This window comes from Canis lupus, chromosome 20 (genome assembly GCF_003254725.2).
Source record: "Canis lupus dingo isolate Sandy chromosome 20, ASM325472v2, whole genome shotgun sequence".
In the NCBI taxonomy this organism is placed as follows: Eukaryota; Metazoa; Chordata; class Mammalia; order Carnivora; family Canidae; genus Canis; species Canis lupus.
This window is the reverse complement of record NC_064262.1, coordinates 56,244,860-56,270,868: the sequence shown is the minus strand read 5'-3', so window position 1 is coordinate 56,270,868 and position 26,009 is coordinate 56,244,860. Positions and strand designations below refer to the sequence as shown.

The following is a 26,009-nucleotide window of genomic DNA, read 5'->3' as shown; positions in this document are numbered from 1 at the left end:
TCTCCAACTTCCCGGCCAGCGCGGGGAGGGTAAGGGGGGGGTCTTAAAAATCCACCTCCGGCCCCAAAGTGTCCAGCAGCAGCCCAGCACCCCCTCCCCACTTGACTCGGGTGGGCGGTCCTGGGGGACCCGCGGTGACCCGGGTCGCGCGGCCAGTCGGTCCCCGTCGGTGCCCGGGACCAGGCGGCTCGTAATTCGTAATAATAGCGATGATAGGGGTTCACGGGGCGTGGGGGGGGAGCGGCTTTGCTTCCCCGCTCGCTCGCGCTCTTTTTTCCCTCGTTTCTTTGAAAGTTGGATGTTGAGAAGTGGGAGGTTCGGGTGGGAGGGGAGGGGAATTGGGGGGAGGGAGGGGGGAGGCTGCCGGAGGGAGGAGAGACAGAGACACGGAGAGACAGAGACGGAGGAGGAGGAGAGAGGGAGGGGGGACAGGAAAGGAAGAGAGGGAGAGCGAGCGAGCGCGGGAGGGAGGGAGGAGGGAGATCCAGGGAGGAGGCGGCGAGGAGCGCGCCGGCCGCGGCCGCGGGGGGGGGTTTGGAAAAATGACTCAGTAAGTTCAGCGCGCCCGCTCCGGCCGGCCCTGCGCCTCCCGCCGCGCCCGGGATGTATTCGTCCCCGCTCTGCCTGACCCAGGTACGCCCCGCGCCCCCCGCGCCCCCCGCGCCCCCCGCGCCAGGGCCCCGAGCCGGGAAGCCCGAGGAGGCGGGACGGGAAGGGCGCGCGTCCCTCCCGCCGCCCCGCAGGGTGCCCCCGCCGAGGGCCGGGGGCCGGTGGGGGATGGGCCGGCCCGGGGACCCCCCCCCCGCGAGAGCCGTCCCCGGGACCCCCGCCCCGCCCCCGGCGCCCCGGCCGCTCCCCTGCGCGGGCGCGGGGCTCGGGGTGCGGGCCGGGCGCTCGCCCCCACCCGGGAAGGTCCGGGGAGCGCCCCCCCCAGCGGCGAGGGCGGGCCTCTGCGGGGACCCCCCCACCCCGGCCTGCCTCCGGGCGCAATCGAGGGGTCCTGGCCGCCCCCCCCGCCCCGGGCACTGCCGAGGACAGGATCCCTCCGACGAGCTCCCCAGACAGCGCCCCCCCACCCGCCCCGGGACGCCGTCCCCCCGCGCTGGCCCACGTGTGCGGGGAGGGGGAGGGGGAGGGGGCGCGCGGAGTTGGAGGCGCCAGGGCGGGGGGAGGGGGGAGGGGGCGCTGACACCGCGGCTCGGCCTCCGCCCCCCCCCCCCCCCCCCCCGCCCCCCGACACCGAGCTGATATTTTCACCGCATCGATCCTGGATTGTTGCGCCGCCGCCGCCGGGAGGAGCCGGGAGGCCGGGCGTTCCGGGGTCTGGCCGGGCACTGCGGCGCTGCGGACGCCTCGCCAGCCCGGCACCTGCCCTGCCCCTGCCCCCTCCCGTAGCCTCTCACCCCTGGCCGCGCTCCCAGACCGCCCCGGGCTGAGCCCTTGTGCAACGGGCCCGGGGGTGCGTGGGGAGGGGGCGGCCGGCCGGCCCGGCCTCCTCTAGTTCTCTCTGGGACACCCCCCAGGTCTACTTCCAGCTCCCCCCACACCCTCGTGTCTCTTTAGGCCAGGGGGGTTCCGGCCTCAGTTTCTCCTGAGGACTAAGGCAGGTTCTGGAGACAGGGCCGGGGTGGCCTCCAGCCTGCAAAGTGCAGGACTCTGGGAGTCCTCTGAGTGGGGGGGGGGGGACTGCGTGTCCCGTGTCCCTCCTCCCTCCCTTGTGGGGAGCACGTGGATGCCTGGCTCAGGCCTCAGGGACCGCCAGCCTCTGTGGGGAGGGTCCCTAATCCAGGATCTTGGGGTCCCCAGTCATTGGTGGTGGACTCTTTCCTGCTGGGGTAGGGAGTAGGGAGTTCCTGGTTCCCCCCAGCAAATGGGTGGACGGGTGCCCCCCCCCCCCCGGGGGGGTCTCAGAGCTTGTCTTACCCATAATCCCCTGAGTGACCTTGGGCCAGTCCCTGCCCCAGTGCAGGCCTCAGTTTCCCCTTCTGAACAACTTTGGAGGGGGGTCTCCCCCGGAAGCTGTCAGTGCTGCCCCTCCTCTGCCTCCCCACTGTCCTGCAGCTCCTGGGAGCAACTGGGAGCTACTGGGGTTCTCGTCTGGGTTGCCGTGTGACCTTGGGCCTCCCAGCCTCTGCGCTCGCGGGGTGGCCTGGGTGGCTGTGGGTGCCCCCGCCCCCTCCGCCCTCCGTGCGCTTGCCAGCTCCCGCCAGCCACACAGGGGGGCTGAGCCAGGGAGGCTATTCCAGGGGAGGAGGTTGGAAGGCCGCCTTTTGTCACCGAGCCCTGGAATTCCCCCATCAGGACTCCTCGGGAGACAGGCCTTCATCCACGTTGCCGCGAGAGTCGGTGGCGGTGAGGAGCGGAGCCCTGGGGTGAGCGTGTGTGCTCACGGGGCCTGGCGGGGCTGTGCCCCTGCTGGACGTGGCCCTGACGCCTCCCTGAGCCTGTCCCGGGCTGGGGACAGGGAGACAGAGACAGGGAGCCCCCCTCGCCACCAGGCCAGGGTGCGGAGAGAGTGGCCCACGTGCAGGGGGGTCCCCTCCCTCCCCTATCTCCTGCGTCCCCACCAGGATGGGAGTCCTGGGACCCTCTGTCAGGCAGCCTGAGGGCAACTCCAGAGCTCCTGGGAGAGCCAGCCTGGCCTGGGGCCTCTGGCGGGGGTCCCCGGAGCACCCCGACTGATCCCCCTCATGCAGGACCTCTGCTCCTGGCTGCCCGGCTCAGGTCCCTAAGCACGCCACCACCCCCCTTCTCTGTGACCGCCCCCAGCTCCATCTCCCTGTCTCTCCGTCTCTCCCCGTCTCTGCCTGCGTCTCTGTCTGTGTCTCCATCCGGTTCCGTGTGTCTCTCCCCCGGCCCCCCAGTCCGTCGTCTCTCCAGTGTGTCTCCCCGTCTCTGGGCCTCCGTCTCCCCCCTTTTCCCAACTCATTTTACAACCTGAGCCCATCCTAAAATAGCTCGCTTTTAGCTGATCCGACCCGGATCCTTGTCGGAGCCGGAGCCGAGGGGGGAGGCAGCGCCCCGGTGCCCGCGCCCGGTGCCCCCCGGGCCTGCCCGCCAAGGGGGGGCGGCGGCGGCCGCGGCCCTGGAGGATTCTGGGAGCCCCGTCCCTGTTTCAGTGGTGACTCAAGCGCTTTTTCACTTTTACTCTTAAGAGGAACTGTGTGGAGCAGCCGTTACTTCCATAAATCCTGGCGGCGGGAAGGCCGGCCTCCCCGCGCTGGCCCTGCTCCGGGCCTCCCTCCCTGCCTCCCTCCGCCCGGCACCGCCACGTTAGTTATTCCGGGTTTGGGGCCAAATCCCTCTTGGCTGCAGTGCCCAGGATTCCCCGGGGCCGAGGCCGGCCGCGGCGGCCGCCAGGGCCCCTCCCTCATTCATTCATTCCTCCCTTCATTTCTGCCCCGGCTCCCCTGGGCCTGGCGCCCCGGCACTGCCGATTCCCCAGGGGGGAGGCCGAGGCCAGAGGGCGCCCCGCCGCTGAGGCGCCTGGGGGGGCGGGGGAGGCAGTGAGCTCTAGGCCTGGCCTGGGCTGTGGGGCGGTCGGGGTGCCCCAGCATGAGGACTGGGCGACGCCGAGCCCAGAGAGGGCCAGGGCCTGCCGGGGCGGCACAGCACGGCCTGCGGGGCGCGTCGGGGACACTCCCGCTTGGCCGTCTAGCCGGGCCTGGCAGGTGGGCGCTCCCCGGGTGATCCCCCCACCCCACCCCGCCACCCGCAGGGTCTGCTGGCCTCTGCTCGGCTCCTGCAAAAAGCACAACCTCCCTGTCGCTGTCTCTGCGTCTGTCTCTCCCTCCTCCCTTCTCTGCGGCGCGGAGGTGCCTCAGCGAGCGCGCCAGGGCCAGGCGCCTTGTAAATCACGAAGCTGGGATTCTGGCCGAGTCAGCGTTCCCTCTCTCCCTCTCTCTCCCTCTCTCTCCCTCTCTCTCCCTCTCTCTCCCTCTCTCTCCCTCTCTCTCCCTCTCTCTCTCCTCCTCCTCCTCCTCTCCTTCTCTCTCTCCCTCTATCTCTGTCTCTCTCCCCCCACCTCTCTCTCCCCCTCCCCATCTGTCTCCCCCCACCTCTGTCTCTCTTTCTCCCCCCACCTCTCTGTCTCTCTCTTTCGCCACCTCTCTCCCCCCACCTCTGTCTCTCTCCCCCATCTCTGTCTCTCCCTCACCTCTGTCTCTGTCTCTGTCTCTCTCCCCCTCCCCATCTCTCTCTCCTTGCACCTCTGTCCCTGTCTCTCTCCCCCCACCTCTGTCTCTCTCTCACCCCTGCCCCATCTCTCTCCCCCACCTCTGTCTCTCCCCCTCCCCCACCTCTGTGTCTCCCCCATCTCTCTCCCCCCACCTGTCTCCCCTCCTCCCCATCTCTGTGTCTCCCCCATCTCTCTCTCCCCCAACCTCTGTCTCTGTCTCTTTCTCCCCATCTCTGTCTCTCCCCCTCCCCACCTCTGTGTCTACCCCATCTCTCTCTCCCCTCACCTCTGTCTCTTCTCTCCCCATCTCTGTGTCCCCCCATCTCTCTCCCCGCAGCTCTATCTCTGTCTCTCTCTCCCCCACCTGTCTCTCCCCTTTCCCCACCTCTGTGTCTCCCCCATCTCTCTCCCCCTACCTCTGTCTCTCCTCCCCCCCATCTCTGTGTCTCCTCCATCTCTCTCTCCCCACACCTCTGTCTCTTTCTCCCCCATCTCTGTCTCTCCCCCTCCCCATCTCTGTGTCTCCCCGCATCTCTCTCTCCCCACACCTCTATCTCTGTCTCTCTGCCCCCACTTCTCTCTCCCCCACCTCTGTCTCTCCCCCTTCTCCACCTCTGTGTCTCCCCCATCTCTCTCTCCCCGCACCTCTGTCTCTCTCTCTCCCCCCATCTCTGCCTCTCCCCCCACCTCTGTCTCTGTCTCTTTCTGTCAGCCTGAGCCCTCCTCCCTCCGTCCTCACATCACAGGGATGGGAACCGCTCAGCACCTCCGGGTCCTCCTGTCGCCCTCACGCGTGGATGCACTGTTCACACCCCCCTGCACACACGTGTGCTGCCCACTCGCCCAGGGGCGTGCACGCAGACAGGCTGCTCGCTGATGGCACCGTCGAAGACGCAGCCCGGCCTGGCTGGCCCCACAGGTGCTCTGACGAGGGTCACCGGGACGCAGGCCTGGGGCCCCCAGAGCCCATGCAGACCGTGCTCGGGAGGGAGTTCTCAGCTTCGGGGCCACATGGCCCATCCGTGTCCCCTTGTCCCCACTGTGATGGTCAGCGGTCATCTCGAGCTGCGGATTCGGGAGGCGGGACCCCTGTGAAGTGCTCAGCGCAGGGCCTGGCATGCAGTAGGCGCTCATGGGTACCTGCCACGTGAAGGGATGGACGGCCCGGCCGAGAGCGGCCACTCTGTGAGCCTCAGTTCCCGCCCGCATGAGACCCTGGGGGAGACAGTCCTGCCGTCCTCAGAGGCTTCACCCCCAACACAGTGCCTGGTATACAGTGGGTGCCAAATAAAGGTGGCTGTGATTCGGGCTGTTGCTATACTTCTCGGGGGTGCTTTGGACGCGCCCTCCCTCCACCCTGTCACAGTTGGCTCAGCGGGAGCCAGGCCTTGGGCTGGGTGACAGGGGCTGCTGGGACCCCGGAGGGTTCTGTCCAGGGTCATTCCTCCCCCGCGGCCTTCTCCGGGGTCCTGCTGAGTCTGGCCAACCCCACGGGGGTGCCGGCATCCGCTGGCGTGTGGGGAGTTTGGACTGGGTGACGTAGGGATTGCTCCTGGGGGATCCGGGTGCTGGGGGCCCAGCCGGGGACCGGGATGATACATCCATGTCCTGGAGGGGCCGCGGTCCGGGCGCTGGGCAGGGCAAGGAGGCCCTGGGGAGGCAGACAGAGCCTACGGGGTGCAGGGTGGGCCTCTCTGGGGAGTCCCAGCAGTGGGGCTGAGGTGTCAGGAGGCCCGCGGTCACGGGGACGCGGGGTGGATCCTAGCGGGGCTCCTTCTGGCTGGGTGGCTTCCGTGCCCAGTGCCTCGGTCTCTCCCTGCGGAAAGCGGGTACGAAGTCGGCCCTGTGTTGTGGGGTTGATCGCTCGAGACACGCGCAGCCCATGGCCGGGTGGCCCCACTCCCGGCCTCCCTCCGCGCCTGGCCACCTGGCTCAGCCCCCGCCGTGTCCCTGGCACAGAAGGCACAGAGAGGGAAGGCAGGAGATCCAGGGTTCAGCCTCCCCGGTCACTGGGGCAGGAAGTCTCCACCCCCACTACTCCGCGTGCCCAGATTCCTCCCAGAGGCCCCCAAGACCCCGCACAGGCAGACCCCGGCACCTCCCTGCCCTCCCCCACCCCCCTCCTCGTTCGCTCCGTTTCAGCCACACGGACCTCTTCACTCTTCTCACAAACCTGAGTTGTGGTTCTGCCTCTGGGCCTTGGCACATGCTGTCCTCACTCTCTGGAAAGCTCCTACCCTGGCCTGGCATTTTTTTAGATCTTTTTTTCAAATGTCCTCTCCCACGAAAGACCCCACCCCACCTCCGCCGCCACCGGGACCACTGTCAGCTAAGAAACAACCCCCTGGGCATTCCCCTGGCCCTCCCCAAACACCTTGAAATTTTTTCAGGGCACTTTGTTCAGACTGACATTTTATTACACATCGTGCCGGCTTGTTTAACATCCATCCCTGCCCCAGGTCAGGATCCACGCGGGGACTGAGCCCAGGTCACTGCTGGATCCGTAGCACCATGCACGGGGCTGGCATACAGCAGGCACTCCATATATGTTTGTCGAACGATCACACGGATCTCGCCCTGATGACCTGGGGTCATGCGTACGCTGTGCTGCTCTGAGTGTGAGGGGAGGGATGATCCGAGGTTGGGAACACCCCCTCTGGTGCCAGGTGGACCCGGTTTTGACCAGGAGCTCTGCCCTTCGCCCCTTAATGCTGGCCTTAACGTAGAGGAAAAGACGTCGGAACCAGGGCTTTGCAGGATGCGTAAGAGTTCGGGATCGGCATTTAGGTGGTTCAGGCAGTGCCCGGTAACGCTTGGCGAGCCGCTGAGTGACTGAGGGAGAGAGACTCCTTCCTGGAAATCTTGTGGTTGGTGGACGGGAGCGTCGTGGCCCCAGCCAGCCACCAGCCAGGGCTTGGACCCAGGTGTCCACCTCCCAGCTGCTGACCTCCTGGGCCAGGAAATCCCAGCGGGCCGAGCGGAGTTTCTGGGAAAGGCCTGGCCTTGCTCGGCCTGCCCCCGACATTGCCTCCCTGGTTACCAGGAACAGACAACCCCACCCCCCCGCCCCGGGACACACCCGACAGCTGCAGGATCCCATCCCGCCGGGTGTACAGGATGAGAAACCGAGGCCCAAAGCAGAGCCTCGGTTTGTTCTGGGGCCAGATGGAAGGTGAAAATGGAGGCCCTTTGCCGCCCAGCCTCATCCCCTTGTAGAGTCTGCTTGGCAAACGCGTGCTTCGGCCCCCGGTCTCAGTCTCGGGGTTGGGGGTTGGGGAGTAGCAGTAGAGCTGGACTCAGAAGCCCGGCCTGTGTGGTCCAGGCGAGGTCTGCGGGAATCCCTAAGGAGAGCACGGAAGGCTGCCCGAAGGAGAAGGAACGTGGGGACAGGGCTTTGAGGGATGTGTAGGAGTTCGGGAGGAATCTCCACCTCTGGCCCGCCTGGACTGCCTCCTTTGCCTGTCAAGCCCGGGGGGAGGGGGGGATGTGCCTGGGAAAGATGCCTCGGATGTTGCAGGTCCCGTGGGACAAAGAGTAACAGGCCTGCCTCTCACCTGACCTGACCCCCCGGGGAGGACGAGGGAGGATAGGGCAGCAGGTCCGTGACCCAGTTACAGACTGTTTGTCTTCCTTCCTCCCGGACCAGCTGGGGTCACTGGTGACGTGGGCTCCCGCCCCTGTCCGCCTCCCTGGCACCTCTCTGGAGAGTGGGCCCCCCGGGGGTGTGTAGGGCCCCCAGAAAGGGGAGGCGCGCGGGGATCCGTCAGCCTGCCCCACCGGCCCGCATTCCAGCTGCCCCTTCCCAGCTCCCTCTTATCGCTACCCCAGTAAGCGCCGGTTTGGGTGGCAGCCACGGCTCTATGTCAACACCACTGCTTGGCCTCTTGCCACCCTGGCCTCCCCTCTGCTGGGGGGCAGCGACCTGGGCCTCTATCGATTCCCTACCCCTGGTCCTCCGGCCGGGAAGCCTGGGCTCTGGTCCCAGCTCTGCTGAGCGGCGGTGTGACCCTGGGTGAGTCACTCCCCGACTCTGGGGCCGTCAGGTGGGCCTCAGGCGCAGAAGCCCCGCCAACGACCATGACCACGACCATGAGCACGAGGGACAGGGAGCGGGACCGGGATGCACCCCCCCGCCCCTCCCCCTGCCTCAGCAGGTCAGCCGGGGTGGGGGTGGGGAGTGGGCCGAGGAAGAGAGCCCTGAGGTCCAGCCCCTGCCGCAGCTGTTCTGGTGACTCACGCTTTGGGGGACATCGGAGTGGGGAGCGGGCTGGCATGAGCCGAGCCCCATCCGCCCCACCCGGGCGAGGGCGGGAGGCTATTTTCAGAGCCTCAGTAATAGGTGAAATCTGAGGTCATCTCCCTCCCCCCCCCAGCGCCCCACGGCCCGGCCAGGGGTGCACAGAGCAGGGAGGGCACATGCTGGGGGCTCCGGGGACAGTCCTGGCCTGGTGGTGGGCCCGAGCCAGGCCACGTCCAACCCGAAGGCAAACGGAGAGCCCGAGCAGCCGCCTCCCCGGGACCCCAGGCCGTTCTGGGAAAGCGGTGGCGGCCTCCGCACAGGGCTTGGGGGCCTGGGCTGGGGTCCTCACGAGGCCCTGAGACCCTGGGGGAGCCAGGGCGGGTGTCCGCTCCTCTCCGGGCCTCAGGTCCCATCACTTGATGGGTAGCTGCGGCCTGTGGAGGGGCTCACGTCCCTGGAAGCCCACGGCCCAGGCCACAGGCAGAGTCCGGGAGCCTCAGGGTTTCTCCTCTCTGCCTTCCTTTCTCCTGGAGGCTGAGAAGCCAGGCCCCAGGGGTTCTGCAGACTCAGTTTCCCTTGATGAAACCTAGAGAGGGTGGGACCACCATCCCACCGGACAGAAGGGGTCAGGGACCTCCCACGACCCAGCCAGCGCTGCTGTTGTTTTCATGGGGAACGGTCCATGCCCCCCATGAGTAGGGCGCCTCTTGGGGCCTCGGTTTCTTCATCCGTAAAACAGGTGTTAGTGTCTCCCAGCAACGCCGGTTAGGCAAGACGTGTGGGGGGTGTTGAAGTCACAGGTCTGGTCAGGCCTTGGTTTCTCCATCTGAATGGGTCTGTGGGGGGCAGGGTCATGGGGTGAACGGGCGCCCGGGGGCCCCTCTCTCCAGCTCTGAACCTCCGTGGCCCAGCTCCCCTTCTCTCGATCTCTCAGCCCCTACGGTGGGTCCATGCAGGAGCCCTCCCCCGCCCCCGCCCCGGCTGCCCTAGTATCGCCCCATGGACCTCTGCTGGTCTGTCTCTACGAATGACCCCTAGACCTCATTGTTTTGTTTTGTTTTGTTTTTTAATTTAAGGGGCCAGTAGAGGCAGCCCTGAGGACCCCCCCCCCCCGCCCCCGAATCCAGTGTCAGCTTTCTTTGCTGATGATGACACTATCTGAGCCTGGTTTCTGCTGCAGTCGTCGAGCACCTGCTGTATGCTTGGCCCTGCTCTGGACATTGGAGCTCAGACTGCAGTTCAGGAGTTTGCAGACAACAGGCCTGGGGCCCAGCGCCCGCCACCACCTGTTTTTGTAAATAAAGTTTTATCGGCACTCAGCCATGCCCATGGCTTGTGCGTCACGTCTAGGGCTAACCGGGGGCCACCGTGCACAGTTGGGTAGCTGCAAGGGACTAGGATGCTCGCTGTCTCGTTCTTTAGGGCGCTTGCAGACTGGGGTTTGCAGACCCCCATCCTGGTGGACAGACAGTAGGTCCGTAACCTCCCCATTCTCCCGACCTCAGTTTTCCCCGACTATACAGCGGGTCAGCTCCCATAGGACCTCTGGGGACCTTCCGCTTGCTCTGTCTGTGTGTTGGGGTTCAGGACGGTCCTTCAGGCACTTCTGCTGGGTCCCCTCCGGCCTTGAGTTTTCCCCAGGAGGTACCAGGTCAGCGGCGGCCCCCATGCGCCTGGCCCTCCCCGCGGGTCTTCCTGGAGCCCCCCTGCCTCAGTCTCCCGGGCGGGGCAGGGGCCCACGGTCCCCCGGCGCCTCCTGACCTCTGTCCTCTCGTGCCCACAGGATGAGTTCCACCCGTTCATCGAGGCGCTGCTGCCTCACGTCCGCGCCTTCGCCTACACCTGGTTCAACCTGCAGGCGCGGAAGCGCAAATACTTCAAGAAGCATGAGAAGCGGATGTCGAAGGACGAGGAGCGCGCGGTGAAGGACGAGCTGCTGGGCGAGAAGGCCGAGGTGAAGCAGAAGTGGGCATCCCGGCTGCTGGCCAAGCTGCGCAAAGACATCCGGCCCGAGTGCCGCGAGGACTTCGTGCTGGCCATCACCGGCAAGAAGGCGCCGGGCTGCGTGCTCTCCAACCCCGACCAGAAGGGCAAGATGCGCCGCATCGACTGCCTGCGCCAGGCCGACAAGGTGTGGCGGCTGGACCTGGTCATGGTCATCCTCTTCAAGGGCATCCCGCTGGAGAGCACCGACGGCGAGCGCCTGGTCAAGGCGGCGCAGTGCGGCCACCCGGTGCTCTGCGTGCAGCCGCATCACATCGGCGTGGCGGTCAAGGAGCTCGACCTCTACCTGGCCTACTTCGTGCGCGAGCGAGGTGAGGGGGCGGCTGTGGGCGCCCAGGGGCGGGGGGCAGGTGTGTGCGCGGCCCGTGAGGGAGGGGACGTCCCCTGGGGAGGCCTGTGGATGGAGGGACTGCAGGTGCCGTGGGAGGTGGCGTGTCCAGGGCCGTGGAGGGTGAGAGACAGGCCCATGAGATCTCGGGAGATGAGACCTTGTCCCAGAACGTCTAAGGGGCAGCATAAGGCCTTGTTGGGACAGTGGTGAGGACAGGATGGTGACCAACCGAGAGGCAGGGAAAGCTGACAGAGTGCCCGCGTTGCACGCTGTGGATGCTAGTTGATTGACTCTCAGACCTTCAGCAGAGGCCTGACAGGTCCCACGTTTGTGCTGAGGGGGAGGCTGTGTGCCGTGTGACTTTGGCTAGGTTTCCACCCTCCCTGGTCCCCTGTGTCCCCGGCTCTGGCCGTCCTAGAGGGTGTTTGCTGGCTGCCTGGTCAGACGCCCCACCTGGGGACCAGCAGGGTCTGGGGGACGGGGATCCCTGGCCGCTTCCTGGAGGGAGTGCTATGGCAGATGTGAGCTCTGCAGGGCAACTGTGGGGGCAGGGGGGTCCCAGAGGGTCAGCAGCCTGGGCAAAGATTTGGAGGCCGGATGTCAGCAGGGCTGGTGGCCAAGGGCAGGGCCTGGCCGGGAGGGCGGTGTTATCTGTCGCCCTGCTGCCCCTGGCTGTGTGGCCAGCCTGGGCCTCAGTTTCCCCCATCTGTCAAGTGGCGGCCACCTGAGTCTGAAGCTGGAGTAGGCCACAGGGGATTGGCCGGATCACGCATGCGGAGTGTGAACCCTGGCCTGCCATGTGGCAGGTGTCAGCTGGGAAGGTCTTCATGCGGACACAGTCAAGTGTGCTCGTGGAACCCAAGTGTCAGGTGTGCCCCAGGTCCCCGGCAGGGCGGAGTGTAGTTCACACCTGGGTAGCTCAGGCTGCAAACCAGCCCCAGCGACCCCGCAGGAGCACAACCCCATGGGAGCATGCGCCTGGGGTTGGGGAGGAAGTGGCACCACCAGAGACAGATGGGAGGCGGCCGGGGGAGAGGCGGGGGCATGTAGCGGGGACAGGTGGGGGCCACTGCCCTTTGTGGGCTGTGTGACTTTGGACGCATCACTGCCCCGTGCCTGTCCCCTCTGGAAGGCGTGGAAACGATGGCGCTGCCCCGGCCAGGAAGGATCAGACCAGCTTGCAGGGCTCTGGGTCCCCGGGGTGTGTGGGAGGGAGACGCAGGGCAGTTTCCCAGTCTCGACCTTGACTCCTTGACCTTGACCCCTCCTGCCCCCGCCCCCACCCTCCGAGGCCCAGGATGCAGAGGGGTGGACGCCACCTGGGTGACCGCCTGTCCCCGGCGGGGGGCGGGGGTGGCCTTGGGGGCGGAGGGCGCATTGCCATGCGGGGCCAGGCCTCTCCCACCACATCCATCCTCTGAGCCCGGCCCTGCCCCCACCTCCTCCACGCTGAGCTGATAAAATTTTGAAGCGAGTTTTCTGCCTGTGTCAGCACAATCTGCAGGCGCCTCCCCTCCCCCAGCCGCCCCCTCCCCCCTGGGCTCAGCAGGCAGGCCCGGCCTCCAGGCTTCCCCAGACACCTTCTCGTCCGGCCGCCCTGCCTTCCCCGCCAGGCCAGCCATGGGCAATGGGCCTGGGGCTGGGGCAGGTCAGAGCGGTCCGGCCGTGCTCCCAACGCCCCTCATGCCCTGCTCCAGCTGCCCCCCCTCCCCGACCCAGCCGCAACTGCAGCCCCCGCGAGTGAGGCTAAGGCTCCGTCCAAGGCCGGCTCAGCACTTGCCCGCTGGGCCACCCCAGACAAGTCACCTAACCTCTCTGTGCCTCCTTTCCTTGTCCTTAAGGCGGGAAGCTCAGGATAGCTACCTGGTTGGGTCCTCGTGGTGAGTGCTCCCCAGACAGCCCCTACAGGGGGGCGTGGGGGGGCCGGCTGGCGGGGAGGGCTCCGCGGGCCACTGTTCTTACCACCCCCCACTCCATACCATCCTCATCGTGCTTAGTTACCATTTACCAATTCCACGCCTTTGCCTTGCTGCGCCCCGGGGAGCACACGGAAAGCTCCTGCGTATGCTTCAGCACCCCAGCTCCTAAGTCCCCTTTCTCTCTGCTGGGCATTTTTCCTGAGCGCCTAGCAGTTCTTTCCGGGTCTGTCAGCAGCCCTACAAGGGCGGGGTCACTGTCGTACTCCTCCCGCCGCAGATGAGGAAACAGGCGCAGCGCAGGGCCCTGGCTGCCCAAGGCCCCACTGCCGGGGAGGGTGGGGGGCAGAGGGGGTTGTGGGTGCAGGCAGCTGCTGTGGAGGATGGCCCCCAGCCCTCCGCCCCCGACGGTGGGAGAGGATGGAGGTAAATCGTGCGCTCCAAAGCCGCTACCCGGGCAGCGTGTTTGGCACGTCAGGGTTGGGGCCGGGTTCTAGGCTCCCCAGACCCTGGGGCCACCCTCCAGGACCCCCCAACCTCGTTCCAGGCCCAGTGAAGTCTCTGTTCTTGGTGAGGCAGGTGTCGGTATGACAGTGGAGAGAGCTGGCCGCCCCCTGACCACAGCATGGCACTCCCTTCACCCAGCCCTGCCGGGAGCCATGGACTGGATGGGGAGGCAGGGGACAGGCCTCTGGGAGTGGGTGCAGGTGGATGTTGGGGCGGGGCCCCCCTGCAGCTGCAAGGGCACCACCTCCGACCTGGCAGCCCCAGCCCGTGCGTCTCTGCTGGACAGGGGTGCCCCCTGCCCTCCATCCTCAGGTTTATTTGAGGGGGGGAGGGGAGGTGAGCTCTGAGAAGGTGCCCTCACCACTGCGGCTGCACTGCGGCCCAGTCAGAGCCGGGGGTGCCTCCTGAGGCTAAATCTGGTGACTCTGGGCATCCCTCTGGGACCAGAGGGCCCTGATTCCAGGGGCAGCACTCGGTGTTGCCCTGGGGGCTGCCTAGGGCACATCTGGGGGGACCGTGAGGAGGGGGCAATGCGAGCTCTACTTTGGGGCTATGGGGGGGCTGTCTGCGGAACGGCTGTGTTGGGTGGGGTGCAACTGAGGGGGGGACCCGGAAACCGCCAGGTCACAGTTCAGTGAATAAGAACAAGGGCAGGAAAAGAAAGCAGGGGCAGGGTGTGGGGCACTCCAGACCCAGGAGTTGGGGGGGGGAGCGCCCAGGGATGCGCCTGAAGGAAGTTTGGGAGCCAGAGAGGGATTTGTGTGAGTGCACAGTGGGCGGGGGGGCAAAGCCAGTGCAAAGGCCCAGAGGCCAGCGCCCCGGAGCCTGAGGAGCAGGGCAGGAAGGCCCCGGGGGACCGTGGCGGGGAGGCCAGGCCCGCTGCGCCGCGTGGCTTCCGGGGAGGCCCGGAGCGGGGAGCCCGCCACTCCTCCACCTGCCCGGCACTTGGGAGGGAGCCTGCAGGAACCGGGGCCCAGAGAGGGAAGCCGCCGGCCCAGCCCTGAAGCCCGGCCAGGCCTCCCCGCCCCCTCTGGCGGCCCGAGAAACCCGAGGCGCGGGCGGGCGCCGTGCCAGGGCCGGGCGGGGGAGGGGTGCCAGGCCCGCCCGCCCCGGCAGCTGCCAGCCCGCCCCGAGCCGCCAGCCCAGATGGTGCCCATCTGCTGACGCTGCCGCGGGCCGGCCTCCCGTTCCCGCCTTGTGCGGTGCCAACCTCCCGGGGTGGCGCTGCAGGCCGGGGCCGGGCTTGGGAGGCTTGCAGCTGCTGGAGGGGCTCCCGGGGCACCCCCGGAGGGTCCCACCCCCCCCCCACGGGAGCGGGAAGCGGCAGTAGCGACGGGTATAGTAATGGCGAACACGTGTCATGTGGGTCCAACACCGGGTGCCTGCTCCTGGGCTCACCCCATGTTCTCGCTCGTGGACCCCTCTCCACCACCCCGAAAGGGGGGGACTGCTACCTTGTCCCCGGGCTCGGGTAAGGAAAGGGCCCAGAGAGCGCCAGCCACCGGCCCAGGGCCACACAGCCCCGGAGAATCGGAGCAGAGTTAGAAGCCGCAGGATCCTGAGTGCTCCGAAGCCGGAAAGCACGTTGGAGGTTATCCCCTCCCGGTTTGTGCAGCCGATAAAAAGAGGAGGCGCTGGGTACAGGGCGAATAAATGAATGAGTAGCGGTGAGCCACGTTGAAGAGCCCAGTGTGACCAAGCCCGGGGGCCGGGGTCACCGTAAAGCACACCCTGGGTTCGGGTGCAGGAGAAGGGGCCTCAGTGTGGAGCAAGGGGGCCCGGGTCAGCTGTGTGACCGAGGGCAGAGCCCTGCCCTCTCTGGTCTGCGGGGGAGGCGGGCGGAGCTGAGGACAGGAAGGTAGGGCCTTGTGGGGCACAGAGAGGAGCAAGCGGGCTCATGACTGAGGGTCCCCCTGCCTCCAACCCCGTTAAACTCCATCCCAGCACTGGGCCCTTGGGAGACGAGGGGTGGGCAGGAGGGTGTGAGGTCACCCGTTTATCTGCGTGACAGACAGAGTGAGTCCGTGAGATGCATTCCCCTGTGAAGCCTTGGTTTTCCCATCTGTAAACGGGGAGCGTGAGAACTGTGTCCACCGCACTGAGGACCGGAGTCAGCGATCCCCAGAACGCATACAGGAAGCGCTAAATAAATGCCCAGCCCCTTCCTGGATGCTCTCCCCAGCCCGAGGCGACAGTGGGAGGGCGCCTCAGTGGCACTCTGAGACCTCGGGCCTTCTTCCCGCCCAGTGAACCCACAGGGACACCTGTGACCCGGGACGGGCTCGTCCACTGGCAGCCGGCTGGCTGCCCTCTCCAGGTGTCTGGGCGGCGGAGGGGTGAGGGGCTGCTGGCGGCCGGAGCGCCCCCAGGGCCGGGCAGCCAGGTGTACGCCGTCTGTCTGTGCAGGGAAGGTGGCTGCACGGCTGTGAGGCCCAGACGCCAGCTGACGGTGTATTTATAGCGATGGCAGGCCTCCAGGCTCACGGTCAGCGGCAGACAGCGACAGGTGAGGGTTGTGCTCACGGAGCAGAGGCCAGGAGCCGGGGGCGGGGGCGCTGGCCGTGTTTTGGGGAGAGTTGGGGCACAATCTGTGGCCAGACCACCCTGGCTCAAATCTCACGGCTCCTGAGATTCGCGGCCTTTGGTAAGTGACGTCACTGCCTGCATCTCGGTTTCCTTCCGTCTCACGTGGGCAGGGTGAGAACACCTGTGCGCTCCTCGCCGCGCCCCGTAGGGTGAAAGTAGGGAACACGTGGGGAGTGTAGAATGCGGGGTACAGGGTAAGCCAGCATTCGAAAGCCATTTGTCATCCCAGGAAGGAAGGGCCCTGCCACCTGCCCCGCGTGGACGGACCCCGAGGACACCGGGCTCAGGGAGGGGACCCAGGCCCAGAAGGACGCCTCCCGCAGGACCCCACTCCCAGGAAGTCCCCAGAGGAGGCCCGTCCACAGAGACAGAGGAGGTGGTGGGAGCCAGGGGTGGGGCAGGGGGCGGGGGTCAGTGCTTCCTGGGGACGGGGTCTCCGTGCGGGGAGATGGAAGGTTCTGGAGACTGTGGTCGGGGAGGGTGCGCGACGGGTGAGGGTGCTCGGTGCCCTGAGCTGCAGGGGGTTACGGCGGTGAATCTACGTCGTCGTGTGTATCTTACTCCCACTGATGCGATTGTTGCCGTCCGCGTTGATCGTACCGAGTTCTGTAGGTATCGCGTGCTGATGAATAATTCGTGGAGATACGGCTCTGGGGACGCAGTGAGAGAGCGTCACCCTCAAGGCGCCGGGGGCTCTGGTCGGCTCTGCTCTCTGGCCTGCTGGGCGCTCTTGGGCAGCGCAGCGCCCATCTCTGTGCTGCTGCGTCTGCAGAACGAGCAGAGGGCGCGAGTCCACGAGTAGGTGCTGCGCTGCGGCCCTCCGCACCCCTGCGGCCGTGATGCCGCCATGGCAGGGGTGCGGGGGCTCCGGGGGCCGCCCCCAGGGTGAGGGAGGGCAGGGCCGGGCCGGGCTCTCCCCGGAGCCGGCAGGAGGGGGAGGCGGCCTGCTGCACCTGTGGCGTCCACCCCGGCGTGGGGGGGGCTGCACTTGCCACCTTGGCCCTCTGCCCAGGGAGCCGAGGGGACGCCGAGGGCAGCTAGGGACATCTCTGGCACCCCCCGCCCCCCCTGCCAGCTGCCAGGCCAGCCCCTCTTCCTCCAGCTGGGTGTGGGCAGGAAGTCACAGATGGTCAGATGTGGCGAAGGGTGAGGGAGGGGGCACACGGGGACACTGCATGTCTGGTCCAGACGGGGAGACCGAGGCCCAGGGAGGGGTGGGGCGTTGTCCCGGGCCGCCCGGAGAGGGCCCTGCCTCTGGTCCCTTCTGCACCATCTTGGCCTCCGGGCTGGCTTGCAGGGGTGTTGGGAGGCGCAGGTGGACGGGGACCCTGGCGCCTCAGGGAAGACGACGCGCGTGTGGCGGGCAGGGGCTCCAAGCCTGGGGCGGGGAGTGGGGGGATGATTCTAGAGCGCCAGAAGCTGAGGAGGCTTCCAAATCCTGCAGGAGGCCGGTTCTGGATCTCCCCAGGCCTGAGTTCGGGAACCCTCACCGTCCTCACCGTCCCCGCGGCTCTGCAGTTCTCCCAGGCGGGGGGCGCCGGGGTGGCTCCGAGGCTTCGGCCTCTGACGCTCCATCACAGCCCAGGGTCCTGAGTTCAAGCCCCGCGATGGGCTCCGCGTGGGTCTCCTCGGCGGGCTTGGGTGCGATACCCGGCGAGCCACATAGACAGTTGAACGTTGTTGTCTTTCAGGTGTCCGCACTCTGAAGCGCGTACATACGTACCCAGGGGAAGTTGGGTTAATTAACAACGTGGTCACCCGGGACGTCCGCAGTCTCGTCCTTTTGACGCGTCGTCGGCCTGAATGGGTTATTGGGGTGTTTTACGTTATTTTATTTGTTCTGTCTCTGACGTCAGTGTGTGTTTTACACTCACACCCCCCCCTGATTCTGAGCAGCCACGTTGCGGGGCGCAGAGCCACATGGGGACCCGGGCAGCTCCGCGCTGGAGCATGTGAAGTCCAAATGATTTCAAGGCCCCGTCTCAGGTTGGCCCCCGGCTGGATCACAGAGAACGTGAGGAGGGCGTCCTAGAATTCCCCACTTGGCTTCTTGGAAATCCAGGGAGTAGGTTCTAGAAGGCCTCACCTTGGCGCTTTTGAATATAGAAAGGCAGGTCTCTCCCCTTTGGCACCACTGACCTCGGGGCTCGGCCAATGTCTGGTTGGCGTCCAGGGCGCTGAGGAGGGCTGAGCAGCATCCCTGGCCTGCACCCCTCTGGGATGCAGGAGCACCCCAATTGTGCGGCCACAGATGTGCCCAGACATGGCCCTAGTGTCCCCTGAGGGCAGAAGCCCCATGCTGAGCCCCCCTGAGCCCCCCAGGGAGACTGCGTTCTGACCCCTCGGGCATCTACCCTGGTGTCTACTCTGACCCCCACCCACTTAACTGTGACCACCAGAAATGTCTCCAGACGTCGACAGGTGTCCCCCAGGGGACAGAGTCACCCCGGTTGAGAGCCGCTGTGCTCAGGGCAGCCTTAGAATTCTTTGAGGTTGGCCGATTTAAGGATCCAGGTAACGGCTCTAGGGCCTTGCTCTGGAACCTGGATCGGCAAGCCGGTCCCTCGATCTAGAATTCCTCGAGGGTACTCTGGACCACCTGGGAGTTGAACCAAGAATTTCCCCAGCTGGGTCACCGAGGGTCTCGACGCAGCGTCCAGGATGCTTTACGAAAACGTGTCACCCTGGGTTTTTGCTCCACTGAGGGCCAAGCTCCAGAGACCTGCGGGTTGGGTTCTAGAACACGTGGGTCCTCGCCTTCTTCGAGGTGGGTTTCTTTTCAGCAGCTGGGGACAGATCTCACATATCCCACTCAGGTTCTCAGGAGGCAGGCTGCCTTCTTGGGGATGGGGGGCGGGCAGCTGGCTGGACCGGGGCCCCAGTTCTGGGGTGAGATGTCTGGGGGCATTTCATGGGGGTTACGTGACTGCGAGAACCTGCAACCCGGTAGTCCTGGGAACAGGAATCGAGACTTTGTTGGATCTGACGCTTACTGGATGTGGGGACGCAGAACCCCAGGGTGGGGGGTGGGTTCCAGAGGCTGCTGTGGGGCCCAGGGACACCAGGAGGGGTGTTTAGTAGGTCCTCAGTTGAAGGCAGTGGCTGTCCTCGAGACTGACACCTGGAGGGAGGCAGAGTGCACGCAAGTGTGTCTGGGCGTTGGCGTGCGTGTACGGGGGGCGCTTGCGGGCATCCCAGGGACGCCCCCAGCTGGACCCTCAGTAGATGTCAGGTCCTGTTAGCACCATTTCATTTTATCCTCATGCCAGCGAGGTAGAGATGGGCGTGACCTGCATGTCAGAGTCGAGGAAATGGAGGCCCCGAGAGGAGAAGCCACTGGCCCGAGGCCAGGTAGCTAAAAGGCAGCGTCAGGACTGGAACCCAGGCCCACAGGGGTCCCCTGGGAAGGGGCAGTTGGAGATGTGTCAGGGACCTCCCCAGAATGGCCCAGGACCACCACCCCACCTCCTTGGGCCTATAGGACGTCGGTGCTAGCCGGTGGGCACCAGGTTTGGCTGGATCAAGGGGCCTCTTGGGGGGCTGCACCCCAGCTGGGGGTTGGGCCAGCCTCACACTCAGTTCAGGGACCCAGGGGAGCAGGAGGTGCTGCCGAGAGGCCGGGTGTGTCTCTCCGTGTCTCTCTGTCCGTCTCTGTGTCTCTGCCTCCCTCCCAGCGCCCGTCTCTGCCTCTGCTCGCCCCTCACTGTCCCTGCCTTTGCCAGCCTCCTCCCTGCCTCCCACCCAGGCCAGCCCGTGGGCTGCCCGGAGGTGGCAGCGGCAGCTGAATGGGCCCCTTGTTCCCGACCACACCCGCCCCTTGGGGTAACCCCGGGACAAGCCCTGGCCGCCTGCTGCCTTAAAGGGCCAGTGCCCACAGAGAAGGGGAAGGAGGGGGCCGCCTCCCCTCCCGAGCCACACCCCTGCCAAAGATGGGGAATGGACGGGGGTGGGGGGCTGCCATCCCCAGACACCCCCAAGCTCCCCGGGGGGCAGACGGAGGGTCCGGGGCTGGGGAGACCCGCTGGGGACAGAGACAGTGCACGCGGGGTAGGGCTTGGATTGGGCCTTGGACAAATCCAGGCTCTCCATGCCTCGGTTGGCTTCCCGGTCTGTCTCTCGGGCAGACCTCAAGGGTCTCGTTGTCGGGACAGTATCTGGGCCAGAGGTCGGTATACAGTCGGCACTCTTCCCGGCTGGGGGGGAGGGGGTCACCCTCACACATTCCCCTCTGTCCCTGCGGCTTCAGGGTAGCACAGGGCAGTGGCCGCGCCAGCTGCCCAGGGGCAAGCGGGTTGATAGAATTAAAAGGCTTTTCGAGCAGGCCCCGCGGAGTTGAGTGCTGCTGCATTTATTGAGTGCCAGCTGTACACTAGGCGCGGCGAGAAAGCTGCTGCCGCAGCCCCGCTGTGCGGAGGGGTGGGGACGTCGGGGCTCCGCTGAGGCCGCACCGTCCACGTCTGCGCTGCGCTCGGGGCTGGGCCGCGCTGGGCTGCTCGCTCGCCCTCTCTGGGGCTCAGTCTCACCTTCGGAGCAATGGGAGGCCCGTCCACCTGCGGACCAGAAGCCCGCTGCCTCCCCGCCGAGGATGCCCTGTGTGCGCCCCCCGCGGGAGCCGACCCCAAGGCCCGTGGCCGGGGCTGTGCCCGGTGGCCACTCTGGGTGGCCCAGCGCTCCTGCGCCCCAGGCCGGCCCCGCAGACGGCCCGGGACAGGTTGCTGCCGGATGGACAAGCCTGTTCCCTGCTTCCTTATGTAACCAGGTTATGCAAGGGCGGCTGGGCTGCTTACATAAGGAGAGGCCGGGCCAGCGCCCAGCTGGGGAGGGGGAAGCTCTTAAAGGGGCCGGTGGCCCCCCGGGTCCTCCCCCCGCCCCCCCGCCCCCACCCACACCGGGGAACTGGATCCACGGGCCGATTCTGTGTGGGTCAGTGCCTCCTCGGTGTCGTTACTATTACTGTCGTTGATGTTGTTGACGATCAACTGTGTTGTTGGCCGCAGGTCAGCCGCTGGGGCACAGTGATCCCTGGCTTGGGCCTGCTCGGCTTCTGACCCTAGCCTTAGTTTCCCCACCTGTAAAATATGCTCGCCCCGTGGGGTTGCCGGGGTGGTGGTGGGGGGAAGTGTGTGAGCACTGGCGAGTGGTCTGGGGCGGCGTAGAGCGCGCCCACCCAGCACCCACCCAGCTAGAACCATGGTGTAGTCAGTGGATGACTCAGGAATAGAGATGGGGGCTACGGGGGGCGCTGTTTGAGCTGGGACCTGAGGGTTGAGGAGCCGGCTGTGCAAACGAATGGCAGGAGAGCATTGCAGGTGGGAGGAACAGCCTGTGCAAAGGCCCTGGGGCAGCCCTGGGCCTGGCGGTTTGGAGGAGCAGCAGGGAGGCTCCTGCGGCTGGAGCCGAGTGGGTGAAGGCGAGAGAGGGAGGAGGGGCCGGGGCAGGTGTGCAGGGCCTTGGGGGCTCTGCTGGAAGCACTTGGGCCTTGACCAGGGGGAGATGGGGGCCCTGGAGGGCTCACAGGCGCCCTCTGGCCACCGTGTGGAGCACAGACGCAGGCAGGAAGGGAGCTGGAGGGAGTCAACGGGCCCAGGCCACCGTGGGGGTTCAGGAGAGGGACAGGGACCCTCTCCCGGTTGGTTCCCTTGTCGCAGCCGGGGCCGCGTGGAGCCTGCAGGCTGACCGCCCGGATTGTGTGCCCCCACCCCCCTGCCGCAGGGCACCTGCCTGGGCATAGCAGGGGAGGGGTGCTGAAGTCAGGGCAGGACGCCCTAGACCTGCCCAGACACCCTCTGGGAATGGGGCGCTGCTGTCAGGCTAGCTGGGTGCAACCCAGGAGGCCCCTGGGGCCTGGGGGGTCCCCGCGGGGCAGCGTCTTGACCATTTTATCTCCAATCTCGTCAGGGGAGCTTTATAGGCCAGCGCCTGCCCTGCTCTGTGCCTCGGTTTCCTTGTCTGTGAAACGGGAGCGATAATCCATGAGTGTCCAGTGGGTTCCAGGAGCACCTAGCACGCAGTAGGCGCCTTCTCCGGGATGGGCCGCAAGGAGGCCAGAGGCCGGCACGGGAGGTGTGCAGGGGGAAGCACGCATGCTCACCGGGACAGGCCCCAGGCGGGGAGACCACCCGCGACCTCGGAGGCCCTGCTTTGTTCCGGGAAAATGGGAGCGCGGACACGGAAGGCACCAGGTGCCTGCACAGGTTCCAGCACAAGGTGCAGAGGCTGGTGTCCTGCTGCCCATCTGGGGGCGAGGCCGGGGGGGTGGGCGGTCACCTCACGCCATGGCTCTGATGCCCCGGGAACATGAAGATGCCTCTGGAACAGGGGTCCTGACTCCGGGCCACTCGCCGTGCCTCAGTTTCCAGGTCTGTGAAATGGGCACACTGCTGGGGCCAGTAGGAATTACTGGATGCCTGGGGAAGAGGCTGCAGGGGTTCACCTGGCCAGCCTGAGGTTCTGGGCACGTCCTCCTGGGATGTTGGGGAGACTCGTGGGGGATGCACAGCAACCCCCCCCTGCACACCCAGGTCCCCTCGGGTGCTAACTGGAGAGGTGAGAGCAGAGTGCTGGTGGCTCTGGGGTCAGCTCGGGGTTCCTGGCTGGCGGAGGGGATGCAGCTGTAGCTGAGCCCCCGGACCCAGGCCCCACAGCCCCTGCCGTACAAACACGCAATACGTGGAAGTGGTGGTTATTACTTTCGTGCACTCTTCTCACCCCCCAGGAGCCCCTTCAGTGCCTGGCAAACTCCTACTCACACATCAAAGCCCCAGCTCCAATATCCGCTCCCCCAGGAAGCCGTCCTGGGCCCCCAGGACAGACTCCAGTTACTTCCTCAGGCTTCTCTACCCTCTGAGACATTCAGGATCTGGAGCATCGGGGGGATCTACTCGAGAGAGGATTTCTGCTGATCCTCGAGGGCCCAAGGGGACCGAGGTGGGCAGTGTTGGGGTGACGTTCCACACTCTGTCCCGGGCCTGCTCTCAGAACCCCCTGCGTCACCAGTGACTGGAGTCTGTATCGCCCTCGGCCAGGTCTTTCCCTTGGAATATTCCCCGATTTTCCCACCATTCCTCCAGTTCCTTGCACAAACGTTTATTGTGCACCTGTTGTGTACCAGGCCCCATCAGGATCATGCCAGCCAGTCACACGACAAGCACGTATGTATTGGGTGCCTACTGCGTGCGGCCCCCACTGGGATCGTCATCACTTGCCTACAAGCATCCATCGAGTGCTGGCTACATGTGAGCATTTATTGAGCACCGACTGTGTGCCAGGCTCCCCGAAGAGAGGTTGTCAGGAAGGCCGGGGGAGCAGCAGTCTCCCGCGGCCTCCCCCTCTGGCGCCGAGGCCGTGGGTTTAGAGTAACTGGGCTCCGACGTGCTGGCCCACTCGCTGGCGGTGGGACCCGGGCCCCACCTGCCCGCGGCCCTCGCTTTGCCCCCCCACGAAACGGGCTGCCCAGCACCTGAAGGGTGTGCACGTCGACACCTGCTCTGTGCAGAAAGGGAGATGAGCATGAGGGGGGCCTGGGGCCCCTGTGTCCCCGCAAGCAGGGCTGGGTGGGGGGGACCATTCTACTGACCCCACTGCGGGGCTAGGGGTGCCCCCCCCAAGGCCCGAGGCCACGCAACTCCCGGCAGGCCCGAGGCCTGGGGCCTCCTCAGTGTCCGCCTCCCTTGGTGGCCTCGTGGGGGGCGGGGCACAGTGGGGTAGGGGGGTTGGGGGGCGGCCCTAGAGGCCTCAGAAAGCAGGGGTGAGCTGGGGGGTCGTGGCCCCCGCCCCCTCGCCCCTTGCCCGCCTCGGGCAGCCGGTGTCCTCACGCGCTCCCGCTGGGCTCCGTCCGCCGCGCGGCCTCGTGGGGTCGGGGGCCTCCGTCCCCTCCCGGGCCGCCCACGTGTGCTCAGCCCGGGGACATGTGGCCCCGCGCCCCCGGTCCCCCCCCCCGCGGCCGCCGCCGGGCCTGCCAGGGAGGCGGGAGGAGGCCCTGGCTCGGCTGCCGGAGAAGCCAAGAATTTGCTCCAAATGTAAACAGCAAGTTATTTTAAGTCTGCCCCCCTCCCCGGGTGGCGTTGACACATTTGACATTGGAGGGGACCGCGGGGGGGGGGGGACGCGCGTGTGGGTATTTTTAACCTGTTTTTCGCGGCCCCGGTGGCACCCGGAGCGGAGCCGCCGGCAGCCCCGAGCCCGCGAGCCCCCCGCGCCCCGCCCGCGCCCAGCCCCGTGCCAGCCTCGCCTCCTGCGCCGACAAAATGGCCGCCCGGGCCCGCAGAAGCATCTGGAAGGCGGCGGGGAGAGGGGAGAAAATGGCCGCCGCAGCACTGATGTCATCGGGCGGCCTGGCCGCCAGGAGCGGGGCCGGGACCCTGCCTGCCGGCCGGGGGAGGCGGGGGCCTCGGAGCGGCGGCGGAGCCGGGCCGGCGGGAGGGAAATAGAAACTTTTCTTTGAAAGTGACTCCGGAGCAGGTTGGCTCGGGCCCAGCGGCCGCGGCGGCGGCAGAGGAAGAGGGAAAGTGTGGGCCAGACTCGAGGAGCACGCGGGCCAGGAAGCGCCCGAGGCCGCCGCGCCGTCCCCGCCGTCCCCGTCCCCGCCGCCGCCTGTGGCCCCTGGCGGCTCCCGCCCGCCCCGGCCCGCACCCGGCCCCGGGGACAGAGCGGCTCTGCGGGCGCCACTCGGCGGGGCGAGGCGGGGCGCAGGGCCAGGCGGGCGGGCTGCGGGGCCTCCTGCCCCCCGAGCCGCCGCCGACGTCCCGTAGCCCGCAGGCCTCGGCCCCGCTGCCGTGGCGGGGGCAAGCCCCGGGCCGGGACCGCGTGCGGCCGGATGAGGGCCACGGCCTGGCCTACGCGGGCACTTGCGCAGACACCAGCAGCGGGCTGCAGGGGCGAGGCTCAGGGACGCGGAGCGGGCGTCCCGGCACCCGACGGCCGCGGGAATGTGTTGTCGCACTTCTCGGGAGAGCCGCGGGGAGGTGAGGTCCCAGCCTACCCGGCTCAGAGCCTGGATCCTGCGCCCACGGCTGTGAACGCATAAACCGCACTTGAGCAGACCTGATACAAAGTGAGGGCTTGAGCCAGGCAGGCATTGACAGGAAAGGCATTCCAGGCAGCTGGCACAGCCTGTGCAAAGGCCCTGGGGCGGCCCCCGGCCTGGCGTGTGTTGCAGGAACAGCGGGGAGGCGTGTGAGGCTGCAGTGGAGCGAGCAGGGGGGGCGGAGGGCAGGAAGGGGGCACGGCGGCAGCGCGGAGGTCATAGGCCAGGGTCGCGGGTACAGCACGGCCCTTCCAGGACACGGAAAGTTGAACCTCGGCTGGCTAATGTTTAAAAATGGCTGGTGACACCCGGGAGCTGGGAATTCCAGGGCCTGGCTTTGGTTTCCTCTCTGGCTGGCGGCGGCGGGAGGCAGACGTGGCAGCCCGTGGAGCCAGCTGCACTTGGACGCCGCAGACGTTGGAACGTGGACCCGGTGATAGGTCCCCGTGCAGGCGCCGCGGGTCCCGCAGACGTGCCGCGGCCCAGGCCCCCTGCCTCCCGCCGGGTTTCAAGGAAGGGGCACGACGACGGTGCCAGCAAGTCCTGTCTGTTCTACATCCTGAGGATCCACGAACGAAGACCCTCTGTCCGCGCCCTGGCCGTCCGTGGGGACACCTACCCCCAGGATCTTGGAATTCCCTGAGACGTGTGTGTGTGTGTGTGTGTGTGTGTGTGTGTGTTATTGTGGTTGAAAGACATGGAATATAAAATTCACCATTTTAACCATTTCTGAGCACACAGCTCAGGGCACAAGGCACCCTCACCTGCCGCACACCTGCCCCCACTGCTGTCTCCAGAACCTTCCGTCTCCCCACTCAGAGACCCCGTCCCCAGGAAGCACTGACCCCCGCCCCACCCCCAACTCCCACCACCTCCTCTGTCTCTGTGGACGGGCCTCCTCTGCGGACCTCCTGGGAGTGGGGTCCTGCGGGAGGCGTCCTTCTGGGTCTGGGTCCCCTCCCTGAGCCCGGCGTCCTCGGGGTCCGTCCATGTGGAGGCAGGTGTCGGGCCCCTTCCTTCCTGGGGCTGGGTCGTGTTCCGGGTGTGGATGGGACGTGTCACGCTGATGGGCACCGGGGCGGCCTCCCTCTGTGGTGACCGTTGACCCCGCTGCTGTGCGGGCGGGGTGCATCCATGGGGAGCCTCTGCTTTCACCTCTTTGGGGAAGATCCACGGGCCTGGAGTTGTTGGGTCATGTGGGAACCCCACGTTTAAGTTCCCGT

The 26,009-nt window shown here is 66.8% G+C and overlaps 1 protein-coding gene across 7 annotated transcripts in view; it reads left to right on the top strand.

Annotated features, from left to right (window-relative positions):
* The window catches only part of NFIC (nuclear factor I C), a 65,795-nt gene that overhangs the window by 5,740 nt on the left and 34,046 nt on the right, over positions 1-26,009 (top strand). For 2 of the 7 annotated variants that reach the window (XM_025456920.3, XM_025456919.3), the window contains exons 1-2: positions 465-633; positions 10,201-10,732. In XM_025456920.3, coding sequence (XP_025312705.1) covers positions 604-633; positions 10,201-10,732 — 562 coding nt within the window. In that variant the 5' untranslated portion in view covers positions 465-603. Of the gene's footprint in view, positions 1-462; positions 634-9,600; positions 9,712-10,200; positions 10,733-26,009 lie in introns of those variants that run through there. The other 5 variants (XM_049098399.1, XM_049098397.1, XM_049098400.1 and 2 more) reach the window with 3 other exon arrangements.